The sequence below is a fragment of the Pinus tabuliformis genome, chromosome 4_2 (assembly GCF_031772625.1).
Source record: "Pinus tabuliformis cultivar Carrire ecotype Pingquan chromosome 4_2, CPIR1, whole genome shotgun sequence".
Classification (NCBI taxonomy): domain Eukaryota; kingdom Viridiplantae; phylum Streptophyta; class Pinopsida; order Pinales; family Pinaceae; genus Pinus; species Pinus tabuliformis.
The window spans coordinates 826,928,949-826,949,785 of record NC_142304.1 but is presented as its reverse complement, the minus strand read 5'-3'; the positions used below and the strand labels follow the sequence as shown (position 1 = coordinate 826,949,785).

The 20,837-nt window shown below is 41.8% G+C and overlaps 1 protein-coding gene across 2 annotated transcripts in view; it reads right to left on the bottom strand.

The window, feature by feature from the left end:
• Window positions 1-20,837, bottom strand: part of LOC149172212 (zinc ion binding/nucleic acid binding/hydrolase) — a 252,682-nt gene that overhangs the window by 44,984 nt on the left and 186,861 nt on the right. Inside the window, exons 9-13 of one of the 2 annotated variants that reach the window (XM_089424259.1) lie at window positions 4,622-4,721; window positions 4,421-4,476; window positions 4,197-4,337; window positions 3,157-3,386; window positions 2,753-3,026 (exon numbers count right to left, since the gene is read on the bottom strand). In XM_089424259.1, coding sequence (XP_089280385.1) covers window positions 2,753-3,026; window positions 3,157-3,386; window positions 4,197-4,337; window positions 4,421-4,476; window positions 4,622-4,721 — 801 coding nt within the window. Of the gene's footprint in view, window positions 1-2,752; window positions 3,027-3,156; window positions 3,387-4,196; window positions 4,338-4,420; window positions 4,512-4,611; window positions 4,722-20,837 lie in introns of both variants that reach the window. The other variant, XM_089424258.1, reaches the window with a different exon arrangement.

Genomic DNA, 20,837 nt, shown 5'->3' with positions numbered 1-20,837 from the left:
AATGGGTGGGTTTTGACCAAGGATCACACCATTTCCTAGTGGAGCCGACTTGATAGTTTGGAGCCCACATAAAGTGCAAAAATAGAAATAGAAATAGAAATTTTAATTTCCATAATTCTCCTAGGATGACTTATTAGGCCTTTTGGCATGCAGGAATACCTCTCGACGCTACACAAAAAATCAACTCTTAACTCATCCCAAACTTCTCCAAGCATGCAAACTTCAAAGAGATCTTATACTCTAGTTCAATCTGATGATTGGAAAATCACCACATGGCCCCCTTGTCTTTTCAAGCTTTAACAAGAGGGAGGGCCACAATCTATTACTTGATGCACTGTATTTGACAGGAATATCTTTGTCTTCCGCTCACCATTGGTTGCTCATCGTCAATGCCCCAACATTCTATTCAAGCAGTGGACGGTAGCCGATGGTTGACAGGTCGTTAAGCACGCATTTGTTAACTCTTACAACTGGGGGCTATGACCAAAGGTTGATCCTCCATTAATTTATCTCTAGAAAAAATCTAGATCTGAGTCATTTCTTAAGTGGTTGCATTTTGCAACCCCTAGATACCTGAATGCCTGGATACCTTATGCATCTCGGATAAGTCCAAATATCTTGGATGCCCAAATGAATCTGGCATTTGCTTCATACATATTAAATGTGTCAAGCCCAGATGCCCAAATATGTCGAATATATGGATGAGTCAGGATAATCCACCTCCACTTAGTAAATGCACCAGTCTCGGATGCCTGGATTGCTTCACGATGGAACCTGTGTTGAAATTCATATCCGAAGAATCCGCTTATTTGGTCCTTTGGTAATGAAGCATGTTGTGTGCACCTCTGGACCACTGAATGCCTAGATCGTGTTATGCCTCTAAACTTCAAAACAAGGAAAACGGTGAAATCTTTTAACACTACAAAGCTTCACAAAACAGTGTCCTAGCGTGAATTCTAAGGTAGGCCACCATCATCTTCCATGTCACTCTCTGACACGTATCATGCCACATCGTCGCCACGTATCACTCAAAAAAGAGCCAATTGGCCACCCAAAAAGTCCAAATCTACCTGCAACGTCATCACCTTGCCATGTCACAGCCACCTATCACCACTTGTATCCCAACCCATGATGCCACATCATAAGGGTCCACTTGGATGCCACTTGTGTCGCCTATCGCTCGTCGCCCATTCTTTTGTGCACACATCATTTACGCAGAGCAGTCTAATGAGTGCTTGAGCTCTTACTACCAGCTCTTTGGTGACAGGGCACTATGACCAACACTTTGTCGACTATTGCTTACCGCCTACCGCCCATTCTGTTGTGTGGACACCAATTGGATCAAGTGGTCAGATAGGCGCCTAGGTGCTCGCCGCCAGCTCCTTGGCAACTAGGCACTCTTACTAGCGCCTTGCCGCTCCACCACTCATTGCTCGTCGATGAGTTTCTCCTGAGCTTGTGCATTCTATTTTGTTTTGGGCACCAATCCGATGAGGTCTGGCCCTTTCAAAACCATGACTAAACTTCACCTCAATATTTCTCCTCAGTCCTTGGGAGTTTGACCAAGTGCCATATATCATTAGAAAGCTCTCTAAGGAGGCTATCTGACCAAACACTTAGATTTTTCATTTGAGCTAAGGAACTGAGGAAGCAATTCCTTCAAAGATAACTCAACAAGTGCACCTTGAACTTGATATCACTTGACATCAATGACAACAATTACCAACATGCTCAACAACTCCTTTGTTTATTCCTATTCTTAAAGGTTTATACTTCCAATTTTGATGTCAAGATAGTAATTCTTCCAAACTTTTGTTCCATTGTCTAAGATAAACCCATTGACCCACTTATATTTTTTATGGAAATATAATTATGAAAGCAAAATGAACACTCCGAGTCTTTAAAAAATCACATTGAACAGTTGAAGTAGAACATGTTCTGACTAACATGATAAGGATAAAAAAAAACATAATGACGGCTAAAGCCAATAGATATCATGGTTATCAAAAATTTGATGAATGAATAATGCCTTTTATGACAGGGTGTTGAATTTCAACCATACATGATTCCGACATACAACTGGCTGACAAACAATTGTTCAAACTAAATCCCAATGACAGGTGCATAGTAGAAACTGGTAAACATTCCCTTAAACCCAATACCTTAAAATATTTAACAAACAATGCCTTTTTGTCCATCTTAATCGACATTATCAACAGACATTAAATAATGATCACTAATAAGAGAGTTTAGTTCAGTGCAAGTATTTCAGATGAATCTGACCAACTTCTCCCAAGACTCCATGTGAACTTCAACCGATTAAAAATGGAGATCCCAAATAATGGAAGAGATTTGGAAGATTCATAAAGACATCCAACAGTTGCTCGGGCATTCCAAAGAATTAGGGAACTATGTAGGTAGACAGCACTCTAGGTATATTTCCCAGTATTTTGCAGTTACAAGGTAATGGCTCTGTATCTACGTTGTTTCATACAAAATCTTGACACAACTATGTGGCTTTGCAAACTTCAATATTGATGATCAGTCTTGCTTCTATAACGAAAGTTTCTATCATAATATTTGATACAAAGCTAACAATATAGCTCCAGGGATACAACACTCCATCCAAAAAACATTAAGAATGTAATCCAAAGAAACATATTAACATCACAATTCTCCTTCAAGTTTCCATCTATTTGAAAGTGATAAGAAATCTCTGAGGTGATTCTACTACAAAGTACTTGATAATTACCTCTTTAATTTTCCTGCCAACAGTCTTTGCAAATGCTGGTTTCTTCCATCGTCTAGGTGGCTTGCCTAATCGTAGAATGCGTCTTTGAAGTGCCATTTGATCACCAGCACGAACCCAAGCATCATCAATTCCCTTCTCTGCCACTAGCAGACTTTCCTCCAAGCGACCTATATGCTCCAAATCTATTGACAACCTCAGGGTCCAAGAACCTCGCTGTCCAGGGCAATAGCTTCTGCTTAAAAGGCATTTCAGTAATTCAATGGCTTCCTCATACCTGTCAGGAAACAAGTAATGAGAGTATAAAACATGGAAAGCATATCTGCATGAAGCTTGTAACATAAACAATAGGAGAGTCAAAAATAGCACCCACTTTCATTCAAGCCTGGTCAAAAAAGAATCTATACCTGCGTTCACGCTCAAGGACTGAAATGCCTAAAGTAAGAATCTTAGTATAAATCCATGCAGCTGAGAAGCGAGAAAGGAACATGGAATGCGGTTCCAGAAAATCAGATTGCAACTTCCCATCCTTTTGCAGATTGGTCAAGTACGTACGAGATATTTCAATAGATTTTTCCACCTTGGACATGTCATTTGCATCGAGTGCCATATCCATGATTTGAGCTATTTCTAAAGCCTGTAGGAATAGCCTCCCAATCGTTCAGTAAATTTGAATGATGAGAAAAATGTTCAACTAGATATTGTTGGAATAATATGACATTTAACAAGTCTTTCTGCAATAGGTAAAAGCATTTACATGAGACAAAATTTCTAAGAAACAATCAAGGAAAACTACAGAATTCGTTTACAATGTGACATAGTTCATGGTATTGGTTTGAAATCCATCAAAGCAGAAACAAGACACCAACAAACCAGAAAACAACATCAGGAATATTGTAACTTTGTGAGTACATCTATCTATTATTTTTCTTAGTACGTCTCTTTTTTACCTTTCCAGTTACTCGCATGGAAAGCAACAATCAACAATGACACAGAAAGCCACACGAGGGAACCAGGTTGACATTGAGGAATTTAAATAATAAATATTATCACTTTTGATTTCAATCACAGATATCTTTCTTCACCTATACTATAGCACGCGGAGTTTTCATACGTAGATGCAAAAGAATATGCCATCAAAACATTCCTAATATTCAAAACGTAATCCCTGCAGACTTCACAAAGTCCCACAAAATTGAGGGTGTTAAGTCTGAGGTACCAAAATATTAGAGATATGTATCAAGAAAATGGTAAACTGTTAACAGGCAGCATTGTTAGTTGGCTAAAAAGGATAATCCAAAATCTTTTCTGTAAACATGAGTTTCTAAAATATGCCCCTCCTGCTTTTATCAAGTTTTTATTACTTCTGCATTCTCACCAGCAGAGAAGCACTTGTGCATGTTTCTAGGAAGGAGCGTATACTTCTCAAAAAACAGAACAAATTTACCTCTTCATACAGAAGGAGATCGGCACGACTTGAAAAGATGCATTGAGTTTGACAACAACTATATTCTGGATACTTTCTCAAACCCATATCGACCAGTAGAAAAGTAGAGAGGTCTTGTTCTCCAGACAGGAAAAACAATCTCTGAAAGAGAAAATTTACATCTTATTAAATATGACGTATATCAAAGAAAGTCTCTAAAAAGAATTGAGGATTGACTTAATCACCTGAACTCGCCAAAGTAGAAATCCTGCTAAATGGGAAATTTTCACGCAGCATCCAGCTACATTTGAGAAAAGGGTAAACAATGATGGGACACTGCAGGAGAGAAAAAAACTTAACAAAATGAATAACACTAACTTTTCAAAGGAAAACTAATAATAATAATGAGCCCTTAAAGGAAAGGATCCAACTGTACCGAGTTTCACCTGAAGCACCAATGAGGGACTTCTCCTTTTTCTGGGCAGCAGCAGAAACTAACCATTCTAGAAGTTCTTCCCTTTTAGCCAAACCTACCTCTCTCTTCTCCTACATGAAATGGAAATCCAGAATTAAAGGGCATCTTTTCTCTATAATCATTGCAAATAAGCAAAAAAATAGGTTTGAGTACCTGCAATCAAAGAAGCTAGAAAATTATTTTATCATCCTGAATCAGCTCCATGCACAAAGAAACATAGGTAAAATTAAAAGATTTTACAAACAGAAGCTGCAAAAGTTTTGTTTCTGCTGAGGACAAAATCAAACTATGTAATCATAAAAAAGGATGGTATCCATTTTAATCGGAAGAACATCAAAGAATGAGAGTACATTGTACCTAAACAGGCGCATCTGGACATTGTTGATAATCACCTCTTTGGATATTGATGTTTGTATGGACGCCCTAGAGGGTTGAGGGCTAGGCTTTTGTCAGAATGGAAACAGATCTTATTTAATACTCTGAAGATCCATATGAAGGGTATTACACTGGGACTTCTCCACATGTGAATGCATCTCCTAGATCAATCACTTTTGGTTCAAACAAAGTCTTGGCAATGGAGGTTGTTACCCCTCATTCTGACCAGGGTTAACCCCTGAATTTTTTCACCAGCCCTTGTATTTTTTATCTGTGATAGCTGCGGTACTTCCTTGTTTTCATGGGCATTGATGGAAGATTTGATAGCAGATTTGTTGATCATGCATAGTCAATTGCCGCAAAATCTAGCAGGTCAAGTGAAAGGCTTCACCAGGCAAGGGGCCAGATCTTATGGCAACAGTGAGGAAGCATTGCCACTGTTCCCTTAGTGACCTTCCTCCTGTTGTTTAGTGGGATTTCAACCACATGGTAGGCTTCCCTATGCCATCTATAAGGTATTCTAACACTAGGGTTCAAGGTGACTTATTTTGGAGGTCTAAGTATAGATAGAGAGTTTGGCAGGGCCAAAGATGACGAAAGTATTCAAATCCAGGGTTCAAGCTCTCTAAGGTTAGACCAGTGACAAGGCTGCTATAAGTTAGGGTTTGAATGGTGTTCAGTATTAGGGCATGCAATGGCATATAGCAGCCTTAGAAAACCCTCCAAATGATGTTCAACAAGAAGGGAACAAGGGTTTCCAATAGAGACTAGAGTTGGCTTAAGCGAACAAGTATTAGGGCTGTTAGAGGTATTTAAACAGCAATAAATTGAGATGATGTCAGCCCTATTAGGGCATGCAATATACAATGCTATACAACCTACAATTTAGAGCCACTCTCATGCAATAAAATAAAACTTTACACACACATCTGCACCTAAAACCCTAGTGGCTGCCCCAGCCATCTAGGAGAGAGAAAAAAAGGGTAATCTATTTATTTTTAAGGTGACCAACACACTTCTAGACCAGCACCTTAACTTACAAGGGAAAATGGAGTCTTAATGGAGCTAAGCACCAAGGAAGGACCTTGATGGAGCAAGGGGGGGTGCTCTAGGGAATCCACTTGTAAAACCTTAGTGGTCGTTCTTGTGAGGGGAGAAATTAATTATAAAGGCTGCACTCTAGGAGTCTCCATATATGCTATGAGAAAGACAATTTTACATGCAATTATGAAGCAAAGCTTCACCAATGATAAGTATTTAGACATGGAACAATAGAAACCCTACCTAAAACATTTAAAACATACAATATCAATAATCACCAATAAACTTACAAAATATTGCACAATAGCACTTCTTTCAATCCCAGAATAGTATCTCCAAACAAAAGTCACATCCAATAGCAAGTAGCATCCATAAAAGATCACATTATACCTGAGTAGCGAATATGTAAGCTAGTTCGCACTCTTTTTAGAGGCCAAATTCACATGTGTAATGGCGAAATAAGAAGTGAGGGGGAGGCTATATTTAAGTTAATTTGGAAGCTTAGTGACAAATTCCAACCATGGGACTAGATTCCTCTTTTCGAGAGGACCAATTTTGACTATTGAAGTGCTCAATTTGGACAAAAGAAAGTATATTTTTGAAGAAAAACCCACATGTGCACAAAAGGACAGGTCGGCCTAACAGGAAAATGGACACCCTTGGAAGCCTATAAATACAAGTGACCTCAAGCTCATTTGGACATCACCAAGCATATTCTTCTTCTCTTCTTCATTGATTGGTTCGCACAGGTCTGAGGCTGGGTCAAGGAGATTGGTTCGTACAGGTCCGAGATTGCAGGGTCTGAAGCTCGCACGTGTGTTAGGGTTTTGGTTTCCAACCACAAGCTTGACACAAGCAATTTTCAACTATAACCACAAGCACGCAGGCTCATCCTTGTCGTTGGAAACTTACAACCACACGCATAACTCTCCCTCCATGTGGTTGGTATCTAGGGTTACAATTTGACATTTGACCGTAGTTGACCGCAGACAAGAGAAGTTGTCTCTGATCAGGATTGATGTTGGGAACATATTTCTGAATGTTGTTGGGTTAATTTTGCTGGATGATTTTGTATTGGCTCATTGTACTCTCTACTGAACATTTTATGACAATCTAATAGAAGAAACTTTTCAAAGGGTTTTACCCGTAGTGGGTTTTTCCCTGGTAATTGACCAAAAATCTTGTGTCTCTTGTTGATTGTCTCCTTTGTCATTGCATTTAATGTTCTCCCTTCAATTACTATTGATGATTGGAAATATTAATTATTGATGAAAGATTGCTAATTGAATAATTGAATTGGGCTAAACTAATTGAAATAGCATAGAGCAGTCTAAAATTTAACAATTTATATATATGCCCTACCCCGCTCACTTTACAAAGCAAATGACTAAGAAGCACTAAATACAAGTTCACTTTTGAGTGTTCCACAAGAAAGAGGTTACAAGCCAACCTCATAGCTCAATAACAAGACAAATATTCCATAAAATCCCACATGTGTGGGTATAAACAATGTTCCACGAGGCCGCATCCCCCAGGGTGGGCGCTTCCCCATGCTCCCGAGACGGGGAAACTCCTGGGGAAACGTTTCCCCCATGTCCCCTTTTTGGGGAAACTCAAGGAAACTTCGCGGGGACGTTTTTTTGGCAATGAAAAGCGACTCCTTTGCAAGGGGGATGGGGGGACATCAGGGGCATGCAAGGGGGGCAAACATCCCCCCATTTTTTTGTCTAATATTTTTTATAAAACATTAAAAAATTTAAAAAAAATACAAATTTAAATATATGAAAAATTAAAAGAAAAAATGAAACTATATTAAAACTTAAAGCTTCTTAAAACTTTTTAAAAAATAAAAAAAAAATATATTATATTAAAATTTAAAACTTAAAAAAAAAAAAATTAGAAACAACAACAAAAATAAAAAACTTAAAAGTATATTAAAATATAAAACTTAATATTTATTAATATTATTTAGTACTTTTTGAGAAATTTACTCACTGCTTAGTGCTTTCTATGTTTACTTTTAGTTTAATATTCTATGGCTATTTTAGACTTCAACATAATGTCATTGTCATTGTCATATGAAGAATTTACTTTTTATCGATTTTGAAAATTTGATGTACATAGCATAATTTCAATTGTCAAAAGATGAATTTATTAATTTAATTTAGATGTACCTTGCATCATGCCAAATGATGAATTTAGATGGAACATTACATAATGTCAAATGATGGATTGAATTTAGTAATTTACTTCTAGATTTACAATGCAGAAATGTCAAATGATAATAGTCTAATATGTAATGATGATCATATTTAGTCTTTAGATGTACATTTCATAATTATTAAGATTTTCTATTTAGTTATTGACATATTTTTGGGATTTTATTTTTTTATTTTTATATATTAAATTTTTAATAATTTACAATTTTATAATTTTTATGACTCTGACATCCCCCAATTTCCCCGAAAATTCCCTAAATTTTGGGGTTGATTATATACGTCCCCCTTGTGTGTATCCCCGCTCCCATGTTTCCCGGTCTCGGAAACTCGGTGGAACATTGGGAATAAATGCTCCAATATTATGACATCATCCTACAAGTGAGCTTAATAAGGCCCCAAAATGTGAGACAAGGGCTAAGGAGTGCTCCATACTCCAAGAAGTGACTCAAGGATTAGGTACAAGCCATCAAAAGTCTCCATGCCAACACATCATGCCAAAAGGTGCCCTATGTAATATTTCTAATTGGAATTAACAGTAAATAACATAAACATGAAACTTGAAACAGTATATACAATAGCAATTCCACACATGTACAGCAGTGTTCTACGGGGATGCGTCCCCCCACCTGGGAATCGCAACTCTCGCTCCCTTGCGCTTCGGGGATGTGGGGATGTCTGGAGGTCATTTCCCGATGCTCCCAAAAAAAGGAAGCACACGAAAACTCCAAAGGGGGTCGTTTCCTCCCAAAAATGAAACGTTTCCTTTGTTTCCCAAAAAATCAAGGCCAAATAATTTTAATAAAGTCAAAGGCATGGGAGAGTGCCTCCTTTTGATGAGCATGAGGTAAAGAATGGCTTCCTAAATGCAATTGCAAAGATGTACAATGAGGAGGAGGGGAGAAACTTCGAAGACAATTTGTTCAGATTGCATCTCTTAGCGACCCCTTCAACACATGTGGTGCTTGGGTAGATCGCATAGATCTAGCCCAAGATAACCTGATTGGCTAGTGGAGGATGCATGGGTATCGTGCTCCAGAGCTCAAACATCTGGCTATGTGTTTGTTGTCTCAGATTGCTAGTTCCTCTACAATAGAGAGGAATTGGTCCACATATAGTGTCATCCACTCTATCAAGTGGAACAAGCTTACCTCTAGAAGAGCGAAGAAGTTAGTTGTTGTGCACAGTGCCCTACATCATGACTCTTGAGCATGGAAAGACACCTAAGTATTTGAAGGGACCAGCAACATAATGGGATGTTGATCCAAAGGATGATGCACATGTAGATATGGAGGGACTTGATGAGACACAAATGGTGTTGGTTGGTGTGCCACTTAGCATGTTTGAGAATGCAAGTGATTCTAATTCAGATGGTGACATGGTTGATCCTGATTTATTCATGCAGCAACTAAATGCAGAGACTAGCAGGGCATTACCTTGAGCAATTATGCTCATTTGTCATTTGCGATGTTCTTGTGTAATATGTTTTTTTATTTCATACTTCAGTTGTAGACTTTAGTTTGTTTTGAATCTTGATATATGACATATTAGACTTGACTCTATAAAAATTTGAATCTTGAAGTATCAGACCTGACTTTTATTTCAATGTTTAGTATTCACAGTTGGAACTTCAATATGGTTTAAACTTTTATTTTCATAGTACAGTGTCATAGTTACATGTATAATTGTATCATGCTTTTTGTTTTAAATTTGTTTTAGTTATATGATTCATTGATTTATCCTTCATTATGTAAGTGTTATATAATGATAAAGACGGTTAAATTATAAAATTTCAATGATATATTTATAGTTTTTTAGTATTTTTATTTTACTATTTTTGTCGGGGTCCAATGTGTTAAAGAACCCGACGTCCCCCCACGTTTCCTAAAATTTGGTGGGGAGATTTTGCATAGGCCACTCCTGCGTATCCCCACTCCCTCGTCCCCACATCCCGAAAACTTAGTGGAACATTGATGTACAGTGAGTCACACAATCAGCAGCACCAAAAATTCACTTTTTATTAAGAATCTGGACATAAGAGTACAATGTAGATGAGGAGAAATGAACCTGGGCTTGCCTCAGCAAGCTAAAGCAAAACCCAGGTGGTAAAATGCTTATTCCAGCTCCAAGGAAGATGCCCACAAATTCTGCGATGGCCCTGTAAATTCTTTGTCACTGCTGCAGGATAGAAATGGAGTTTTCTGCCACCCCAATGCTTGGAATGCTCTGAAAATGTTGTTGTAGCCTCCTCTTAATTTTCCCTACAAGACCCAGAAAGGAATTGGTCCCAAACCCCACCACCAAAAAACCCACAAAAAGTGTGAATTTCCAGCTTCATTGGCTAAACGCACTGCCTAGAAATGTGCAATTGCAACTCCTCCAATCCTCTAGGAAAAACTCTCAAAATTGCCTACAATTTCCCCACAAATTCTCCCCTAAATTTCTCTGGCCACAAAGCCCTCAAAATCGTACTGCTCCTATTCCCCACAAGTACCTTTGCCAGAAAACTACGCAGGCCCTGGGATGCTAGAAATTTGCCCATAAAACTCCCTCAAGCCTAACCTCCAAACAACCCCAAATAGTCTACAATTGATGCACCAAGTCAACCCTGAAATTCCCAGCAAAGGAGCTGCTCTCAGATGGATCCCACAAGTGGCACGAATTTCTCCTCCAGCGTCCCTGTTTTGCACAGAAGTGAGAGCAACCTTCGATCCCCTGCTCTGGAATGGCTCCCAAATTGACAAGTGACTCCCCTAGGGTGGCACTCTAAGTCCACCGAAGTAAGAGCTGAGATTCCTGCCCAGAAATCTCTAGTGCTAAGCAACACTTGTTCACCTAGCTGAACAACTCAAGCAAACAGTTAAGTTCAGATGTAAAATTGAAAAAAGCCCCAAACAATGGCCCTCACCTTCTATTTAAGCTTGTTGCCTCAATTTTCCCTTGGTGGGGCCCAAACTCCACTAGCCCAAATTTCCCTCCAATTTCTCTCTCTCCCAAAGTGCATACTCTTCAAGGGGGTGTGTATTCCTTGTGAGTGGCCCCCACATCCACCAAAATTTTAATTTTCCTCATCTCCTAAGTCGAACCTCCAAAAATGCATGCTAACGCCAAAAATTAAATCAAAATTGGTGACCCTCCTCAATACTTAGGAAATTGGGGATATTATAGTCCCCCCTGCCAAAATTTGCTTGTCCTCAAGCAATTTCAGCATTGGATGCTGCAACACCTGCTCACCTTCCCATGTAGCGTCCTCCTTAGGAAGGTCCTTCCACTTGACCAAAAATTCTCTGATGGTTCTTTTCCTGAGCTTCCTTTCCCTTGTCTCCAAGATGGCCTCTGGCACCAGCTCTAGATGCCCCTCATCATCCAATGGCAGAAGCTCTATGGTGACTATGACCTGCTGCCCAAGTGCCTTCTTCAGGCATGAAACATGGAAAATGTTATGCACTTTGCTCCCTAGCGAGAGCTCCAGCTCATAAGCTACCTCCCCAACTCGTCTTGTCACTTTGTATGGCCCATAGAACTGAGGCATATGTTTCTTGGTCCCCTTCTGCTTTAGTGATGATTATCGGTATGTTTGGAGGCACAAGTAGACCATGTCCCCCACCTCAAACTATCTCTCAACCATGTGCCTATTAGCATACATTTTCTGTTGATTTTGTGCCACCTACAAATTGTCCTTGAGAGCCTTGAGAATCTCTTGGCTCTCTTGGACCCAATCCTTTGCCCCTGGGGCCCTGCTATCTCCAAAAATCATGTTAGAAAACGAAAGTGCATAATAATCGTAAAGGGCTCAAAAGGATGACATATCGGTCGACACTAGTAGGTGGTGTTGTAGCAAAACTCTCCAAGGTGTAGCCACTTCACCCACAATCTCTACTGCCCAATCACATAATTACGTAGGTACCCCTCCAACCACTTATTCACAATCTTCGTCTGCCCGTCCGTCTGAGGGTGATAGCTAGTACTGGGTGTAAGCTCTGTCCCCACCAACCTAAACAGCTCCTGCCAAAACACCCCCATGAATCTGTTGTCACGATCACTAACTATGGTCTTTGGGAGACCATGCAACCTGAATACCTCCCTGAAGAACAACTCTGCAACCTGAGAGGTTGAAGATCTCGATGGAATGGTGAAGAAATGGGCAAATTTGGTTAACCTGTCCACCACTACATAAATGCAATCCCACCCCTATGCAACCGGAAGGTCTGTGATGAAATCCATGGACACGCTCTCCCATTTCCTCTCTGGGATGGGAAGTGGTTGAAGTAGCCCTGCAAGGTGTGACGGCTCCCCCTTGTTCCTCTAGCAGGCCATACACTCTTGTACGTGCCTCAATACGTCTCCCTTGAGACCCCTCCACGAGAAACGCTCTCTGATGGCCTTGTATGTCTTGAGGAATCTGAGGTGTCCTGCTAGGAGTGAATCATGAATTGCCTGCATAATCCTCCCTTTGAGATGATACACTGGCACCAAGTCGATCTTGTCCTTCTGATATATCACATCGTCCATCACCCTATATTGGTTGTCCCTGAGTGTGCCATCCAGTGTCTCACAAGCCTGCCTGTCCTTGGAATACTCAACCAAAAGCTGAGCCTTCCAATCCTGAGTGATGTCCATTAGAGATAGAGTCACAGGCCTCCTAGATAGTGCATCTACCACTATGTTCTGCTTGCCCTTGACGTATTCTATCTCAAACTCATAATCTTGGATCTTCCTGGCCCACTTCTGTTGTCTCTCATGCAGCTCCTTCTACTCTAGGAAAAAGTGAACACTATTGTGGTTAGTCTTCACTTTGAACCTGTTACCCACTAGGTACTGTCGAAACTTGGCTAGCACATGCATTATGGCTAGCATCTCCTTGTCAATAGTGTACAACCTCTCATAGTCCCATAGTTTTTGGCTCTCATAAGCTATGGGATGGCCCCCCTGCATCAGCACTGCTCCAATGCCCTCCTCTGATGTGTCACACTCCAATACAAAGCCCTGAGTAAAATCTCATAATGCCAGAACTGGGCAAGTGATCATGACCACTTTGAGATCCTCAAAAGTCTCCTGCACTACATTTGTCCAGCTAAATGCCCCCTTCTTGTGAAGTAGGAAAGTGTTCCCTCTGTGGACAGAGGCAACCCCTCTAGCCCTAGAGTGGGTCTAGTCACAGCAAAGACAAAACAACAATTGATTCCCTTAAATAGTCATCGTTGGAGGCCTACCTCAAACCGGTTGTTGATGAAGTTCCGTTGCGCTGCTCCAGTTTCCGTTTCCTTCTCCTTAATGAGCAATCAACCTGAAACACCACAAAAAAACAACAAAGCACGTAACCGAGAACAACAATGATCTTACTCATAAAGTCAAGAAATCATAAGCTATCAAGAAAACTACATACAAGACATAGGAAATTATCATTGATTGTATTAATAATAAATCAAGAGTAAAGCTTACAACCAAGTCTTGACGTCGCAAGCTTTCTCAGAGGGTCCAGCCAGTATGTTTCTTCAAGCATTCACTCTCAAAGATGGGTCTCCCAAATGCACAATCTCTCTCTCTCTCTCTCTCACTCTTTCTCTCTCTCTCTCTCAAGCTTAAGTACAAAGTTAAGGGCACTCCACAACCTCTTACAAACTATTAGCAATCCCACACTTGTCACACTCACACCAAAGCTATCTACCAAACTCAAAAGCACTAGCAGCACTGTCCAACCAAAAGAACTAGCAGATCATAGCAATGGTGAGTGATTTTATAGGAGAAGGAGTCTCCATGAAATGAGGGAGAGGGAGCTTATCCTCAAGGAAGGTAGCACAAAAGATGGAACTACCATCCCAGAGGGGGGAAGGGCGACCCAAACTAACCCAACAACTAGGCCTAGAGACATCCAGAAGGTCGATTGTTGGAACAAACTCGCCCAATCTGGATCGTCGCTAGCCGTGAACTAAGTCTCAGTGACGGCATCGCAAGGAGGCAATGCATACAGACCAATCGTCGCGATAAATAGCTGATAGTCTCGCGCTAGGCCTTGAAATTCGACCGTCGCGGGAAACAGGTGTATACCTGCGATGGGGTCGCGACGATACCGTTTATGACAGAGGATCATCGCATATATTAAGGGTTTACTCGCGACAAGGCAGAAACTTAGAGAATGAGGGTCAACTTGCAGCATTAGAGAGCATTTGCTTAATCTTCTTACATCGGTGGGAAGATATGAACATGTTTATTTGACACAACAGAGAGACTGAGATAAGGACAGTGACAAATTACTATGTAACAGATGCCCCCTAAAGCATGAAGCCCGAGGGAGTGGAAGGGGTGAAATGCTTTACAAAACTGTCTGAACTGGAATACCACCTTGAAGGACCTGCAGGCGCAAGTACAACTGATATCTCTAATAGTGAAATACATGTAGTCTAGGCATGGGCGCAGCCATCAAAAGACATGAAACTTGGTTTGTAGTATGGACGCAACCACCCAATTGACAAGACCATGATAATGATGAAGGTATGGTCACAGTCATCCATCAAAGAGTCATGTATGTAATCATGAAACAATGTACGCAACCTGAACATATGTAATCTTAGTTCGGAGTCTTGAAACCCAACCAATCATAGTACAAATTCTAGCATACAAACAGATGTGTTGAGGTCGAGCATGATAGAAAGTCACTTGATTACCGGTCAATGATGAAAACCGTTAACAAGTGCGAAAAAACCACTAATAATGCCAATGGCTCTCAAGGTACTGTCTAGTACAATCCACTGAGTGTGAAAAATGAGCTGAAGTCGAACACTCGTGGAATCACCCAATTGAAGACCAATGATGAAAGTCTATCGTCAGGCACGAAGAACTTGCCATTGTCCAAGGTACCGAAAGGGATCTCTAGACCAATCTCCTGGATAATGAGCTGACGTCGACAGGAGACGATCTGTCGCAAGAGGGCCATAACGTTTCCCGCATCAACGACACGAGATAAGGAACAAGTGGTAGATGGTGAAACAGAGTATCAGAGGAGGAGGCAAGGGTGTGAACTACAGAAGGATTATACTCTTGAACATATCGGTGACACGACTCCGGAATGTGGCAGCATTTTGGTACCAAGGGATCGGAGGCTCGACAGAGGCGATCAGATGGAACGAGGCAAAATGGCAACCCAAAACCCCGGAAGGCCAAATGACGATGTGTGGATATCCCAACCCGATAAGAAGCAAAAGTGTCAATGTTCAAGAGTGACGAGCTGCCGTAGATAACCAATGATAACCTCCCAATTTTCCCCCACCATTGCTGGCGAGTACCCCAATTATTTTTGAAAACAAGCTTGAAGGGGATAGCATATGCTTGTAATATAAGTTCGACCTTTGGACGAATCCAACCTAGTGATAGTTTAACGAGCCCTAGGGAGGAGAAGCTCGAGTCTCGTCATGATGACGAGTCCAATGTCGTCAGGGTTTAACGAGTCCGACATAGGGAAAACTCGGAGTCTTTTTCATGTTTAGAGAGTTTGAAAAAGACACGGAAAAGAAAACTCCAGGGGGGTCCTTTTTCGTAAATTTGTGTCCCTTAAGCCCGAAAAAGTATAAAATAATACTCGAGAGAACCGCTTGACCATTACGATCAAGGACTACTTTTTGTAATTAGTGGCCTCAATCCGAAAAAATAGAAAAGCGACCGAAGACACACCATTTCGTAACTAGTGTCGAACCTAAAACGACAAAAGTCCGGCGATCTTTTCATGTTTATACGGTCAAAAAAGAGCTCAAAGTGAACCGCCTTTTATTTCATTTAACGAGTCAAAAGCGAAAACTCGACAATCTTTTCGCCTTTTGAGTCGGAAAAGAGCTTAAAGAGGATTTTTTGAAAAATATGGACCAAGTGAATACGGATTATGACATGTACCCGCCATCCCTGTTTCCGCACAAAAACACCACATCATAAGACCCATTCGATACAAACACATTATATATGTGGAAATTAGGTCAAAAAACTCAAAACCCTAAACAAAACTTCAAAATAAATGGGAAAACCCTAAACTTTATAGTGCAAAATTTTAATTTTTTGGAAAAAAACACTATAAAAAGGGGGTATGGTAATTCATTTTTACATTTACCTTGTGAGATTTTTACCTTTGGTGTTTTGATGTGCAAACCTGAGCGAAGTTCCGAGTTCGATTCCGGCACCAACGATCAGCCATCTTGCCCGAGACCCCTACCAAGTAAGTAATCCACCTTTTGCGTTGCATTTCAATGATTTTTTCATTCAATTTGATGTTGGATAGGTGGTTTTGGCGGATTTTTAATTCCAAATCTGCCTCTCGGTCGTCGCGGAAGATCCGCTCGGGTTAGCGACGACCGAGCATGTTAACACGCACCACCATCGGGATCGTCGCTAGAGATAGATGTACTCTCGCGACGATCGCGGAAAAAATGAACGTCTGACCTCGAGTCGTCGCCGTTGTTTGAAAAACAGCCGCGACAGCGCCGTAAAGTTTAAAATTTTTATAATTTGTGTATTTAAGCTTATGAAAAAGGCTCTAATTATTTTTTCCTTCAACGCAGGGCAAAATGGCATTCGTGTGGCAGGAAAGAACCCACGATATCAATGACGAACAAGCATTTAACGATGTCGGGTGCAGGAGAGCCCTACTTGAGTGTGGATTGCTGAAATTCTTCCTCACTCCACATCTTCGAGCACAGCCTGACTTGCTAGAGCTGTTGATCTGCTCATGGAACCCGACAGACGGGAAGTTTGTCATCCGTGGCAAGGACATTGAATTTGATGCTATGGACATATATTTTTTGACTGGGTTGTCTCGTCGCGGCGAGAGACCAATCTTAGAGGGTCAATGGGTTGCCGGTGAGACCCTAGATATGCTGATAGCACGGGTGTGCCCAGGGGCACGCAAATCAGCCACCAGCGGGAAACTATAGATCCCGACAGTGGAGGACTTGACTCTTCGTTCAGTGTTGTTCATGGTTACGAGAACGGTGGGCTCTCAAGCCCAACATGAGGCAACAAAGACTCACATTCGGCTAGCGCTTGATTGCCTTAACCTGAACATGCATAACTAGGCCGAAGCAGTGGTCGTTAACATGAAGAGGCAGCTCACTAAGTGCCAACAAGGGGAGACGAAGCAGTTCGGATACGGATCCATTCTGATCCCGCTCATGCTGGAGCGAGTGCCATCCCTTCAACTGCAAGATATGGACCTGTACGTGCCTGGGCCACGGGAGACCTGCATCACCCGCTGGACACATGTTATGCCACGAGGGGTGGTGATCGACCGGTATCATGGGGGATGCTGTTCTGAGAGTGGCTAGACCGTCAAAAGGTCATAGTCGAGGATTGGCCATATGCAGGCACAGATTTCCGCGGAGACCCTGACATGCTGCTTCCAACTGGCGAGCAGTGGGATGAGGGAGGTAAAACACTTGATCAAACACCACACTATTTATGTGTTTTGTTTTTTATGATGTTTTTTGGATTTTATCATGCATATGTCTTAATGATGTCTCTTATGTTACTTGCAGATGTGGGACCAGAGAGGCCTGTAGGACTAGCTCCTGAGGCACGGAGGGACCCGCAGGGCAACAGAGAGCTGGCCCTGGTTCGCCCTGGTGGCAATGCAGAGGAAGAGATAGCCCGTAACCTTGAGGGCTTGACTGACACGATCCCGGATTACAGGGGGATCGAGGAGGTCCCAGTAGAGTATCAGAGGCACACAGTTGGAGTGACACTTAAGGTGCATAGGCTCTTGAGACGAGTTGCGCGAGCAGTGGAAATGCTTCTATACAATGTTTGATTACATGTTGCGTAAATGTCTGTCTAATACATGATTTGCTAATGTCAGTTAATGTGTTTAATCTTCTTGGAATGTGTTGATATGTAATAAAATCCAAATTTCTTTCCAATAATTTAACACGTAAATACAACCTTAAAATCCAAAGATCTCTAACGGAATAACGTCCATTAAGTTGGTGGACAACAAATTGAGAATCCAGATTCACAACTAATGCACAAATATCGAGGTTAACAGCCTCGGTCAGTAATTCAATGACAACGCTATATTCAGTGACATTGTTTGTGGTGCAACCCAGACAAACATCTTGAAGGTCTACTAACTCACCGTGAGGATCATAGATCACCCATGCCGCAGAGGAAAGGTTCCGAGTACTACGGCAGGCACCATCAACGAAACCAACGTAAGGTGTACCAGACATCTGCACAAGAAGTAAAAAGACACAATAAGTGGCAATTATGCCTACACACCAAGCCATACATGCAAACACACACTGAAAACACACATATGTACAAATCAGATGCACGAAATTCATGCATAATATTTCTTCAGATAAAGCCCATTTCGGGGCTTATCTAGAGGATTCCCTTCATAATCGATCAGCTCATAGGCCCCTTTTTGCAAAACACGTTTCACAATGTAAGGCCCATGCCACATAGGCTCGAATTTGCCTGCCCCCAGCTTATCATTCACTTGATCATAGAGCAGGACTAGGTCTCCTTCAACAAAAGAACGAGGGTTGACAGCTTGGTCAAAGTGAGTTTTCACTCTCTTCTTCTGCGCTTCAATGACTAGAGAGGCTAGTCGACGGGTCTCGTCTAACCGCTCTAGGTAAAGAAGACGTTCTTCTACCGGAGTAGTGTTTGGGAGCAATTCGACAGCTAATTTAAGAGAAGGGATCTCACATTCAATCGGAAGGGTAGCCTCCAGACCGTAAACCAATTGGAACGGGGTGAACCCAGTGGCATCCTTCACTGAAGTTCGGTAGGCCCATAAGGCAGAAAACAACATCAAATGCCAGTTGGACTTGTGCATGCCAATGGTGCGTTGAAGCATCGTGACCAAAACTTTGTTGACAGCTTCTACTTGGCCATTGGCCTGAGGATAATACGACGTCGAACTATCATGCCGCAAGCCCAGCTGGGTTGTTAACTCAATCATCATATGATTACGGAAATGAGAACTGTGATCAGTGACGATAGCCTGAGGGACTCTGAATCGCGAAATTACATGATTGAATAAAAATTGAGCCATTGTCTTACCGTCATTAGATAGTGTAGGCATCGCCTCGGCCCATTTCGTAAAATAATCAACGGCAACGATGATATACCCATGCCCCCCGGCCGAGCGAGGGTTACAGGTCATATAATCAATGCCCCATTTGGCAAAAGGGCCGATGGTAACGACAGGGTGTAAAGGAGCGGGAGGCGCACGCATCTTCCGTTGGTAGATTTGGCACGCATGACAAGAGCGGACGACGAGAATGCAATCCTTGAAAATAGACGGCCAAAAATAACCAACATGGAGGATTTTCTAAGCAGTAGCATACCCGGACATATGACCACCACAGGCGCCAGAGTGGCAATCATTCAAAACTCGTTCGACTTCCTCGAACGTCAGACAATGACGGAGAACAGAGTCAGCGTCGAGACGGTACAGGGTGTCCCCGATAATGCGATAAGGTTGAGAATGATGGCGAATACGTCGTCGAGCATCCTTGGACAAATCGGGACGAAAGGAGGACATCTGAAGGTAGACAATAATATCCCCATACCAAGGACAAGAACAGAGACTCATCCAAAATATGGTCCTCTGATTGAGAGGGTGCAGTAGCAGATGGTAGCGAGCAGAGCAACTCAGCGAAAACGAGGGATTTCTTAGACTTGGCTGTAGTAAACTCCAAGTCAAACTCTTGAAGGATGACAATCCACTTTGAGTACTTGCCCCCCAGTAACTGACGTGACAAGATGTACGTCATTGGGTTGCAGTCAGAAATCACCGTCGTGGTGCGCAATAATATATAGTGGCGGAAACGTTGGACGGCATGAACAGCTGCCAATGCCAACTTCTCGACATAGGCATATCAAGTTTCCGTGTCAAGTAGATTGTGATTGAGATAATAGAAAACATGCTTAGTACCATCATTATTGTCTTGGACCAAAACCATGTCGATGGTGCTATCGGCGGCAACTAAATAAAAAATATAGTCACGGTGATAATCAGGCGGACGTAACAACGAAGCAGAAACAAAGAGCGTCTTGAGCTACTCGAATGACTCTTGTGCAACGACATCCCAGACAAAAGGGGTATCCCGCTTTAATAACCGCGTATAGCCTTTGGCAACTTCAGCATAGTTTGGAATAAATCGGCATAAAAGATTTGCTTTACCCTGCAGACTCTGCGATTGCTGCAAAGAAGCAGGGGGAGGAAGATTCAAGATGACTTCAACCTTAAGGGGATCCAGGTGGATGCCCTCTTTGGAGATGACAAACCCAAGAAGTCTGCCGGATTCAACGCAGAAGACACATTTATGCGGATTAGGACGGATATGATAGTGTTGACAACGAAGAAAGATTTCGCAAAGGTGATTTGGATGGTCTTGGCGCTTCGTTGAATGAGCCAGAAGGTCATCCAGGTAAGGTTGCACAATGTGTCGAATATCATGAAACGCATAAGACATTGCGCGCTGGAAGGTGGCATCGGCAGTTTTTAGACTGAAAGGGAGTTTTTTATAGGCGAAAGTACCCCACGGGCAGATAAAGGTGGTCTTG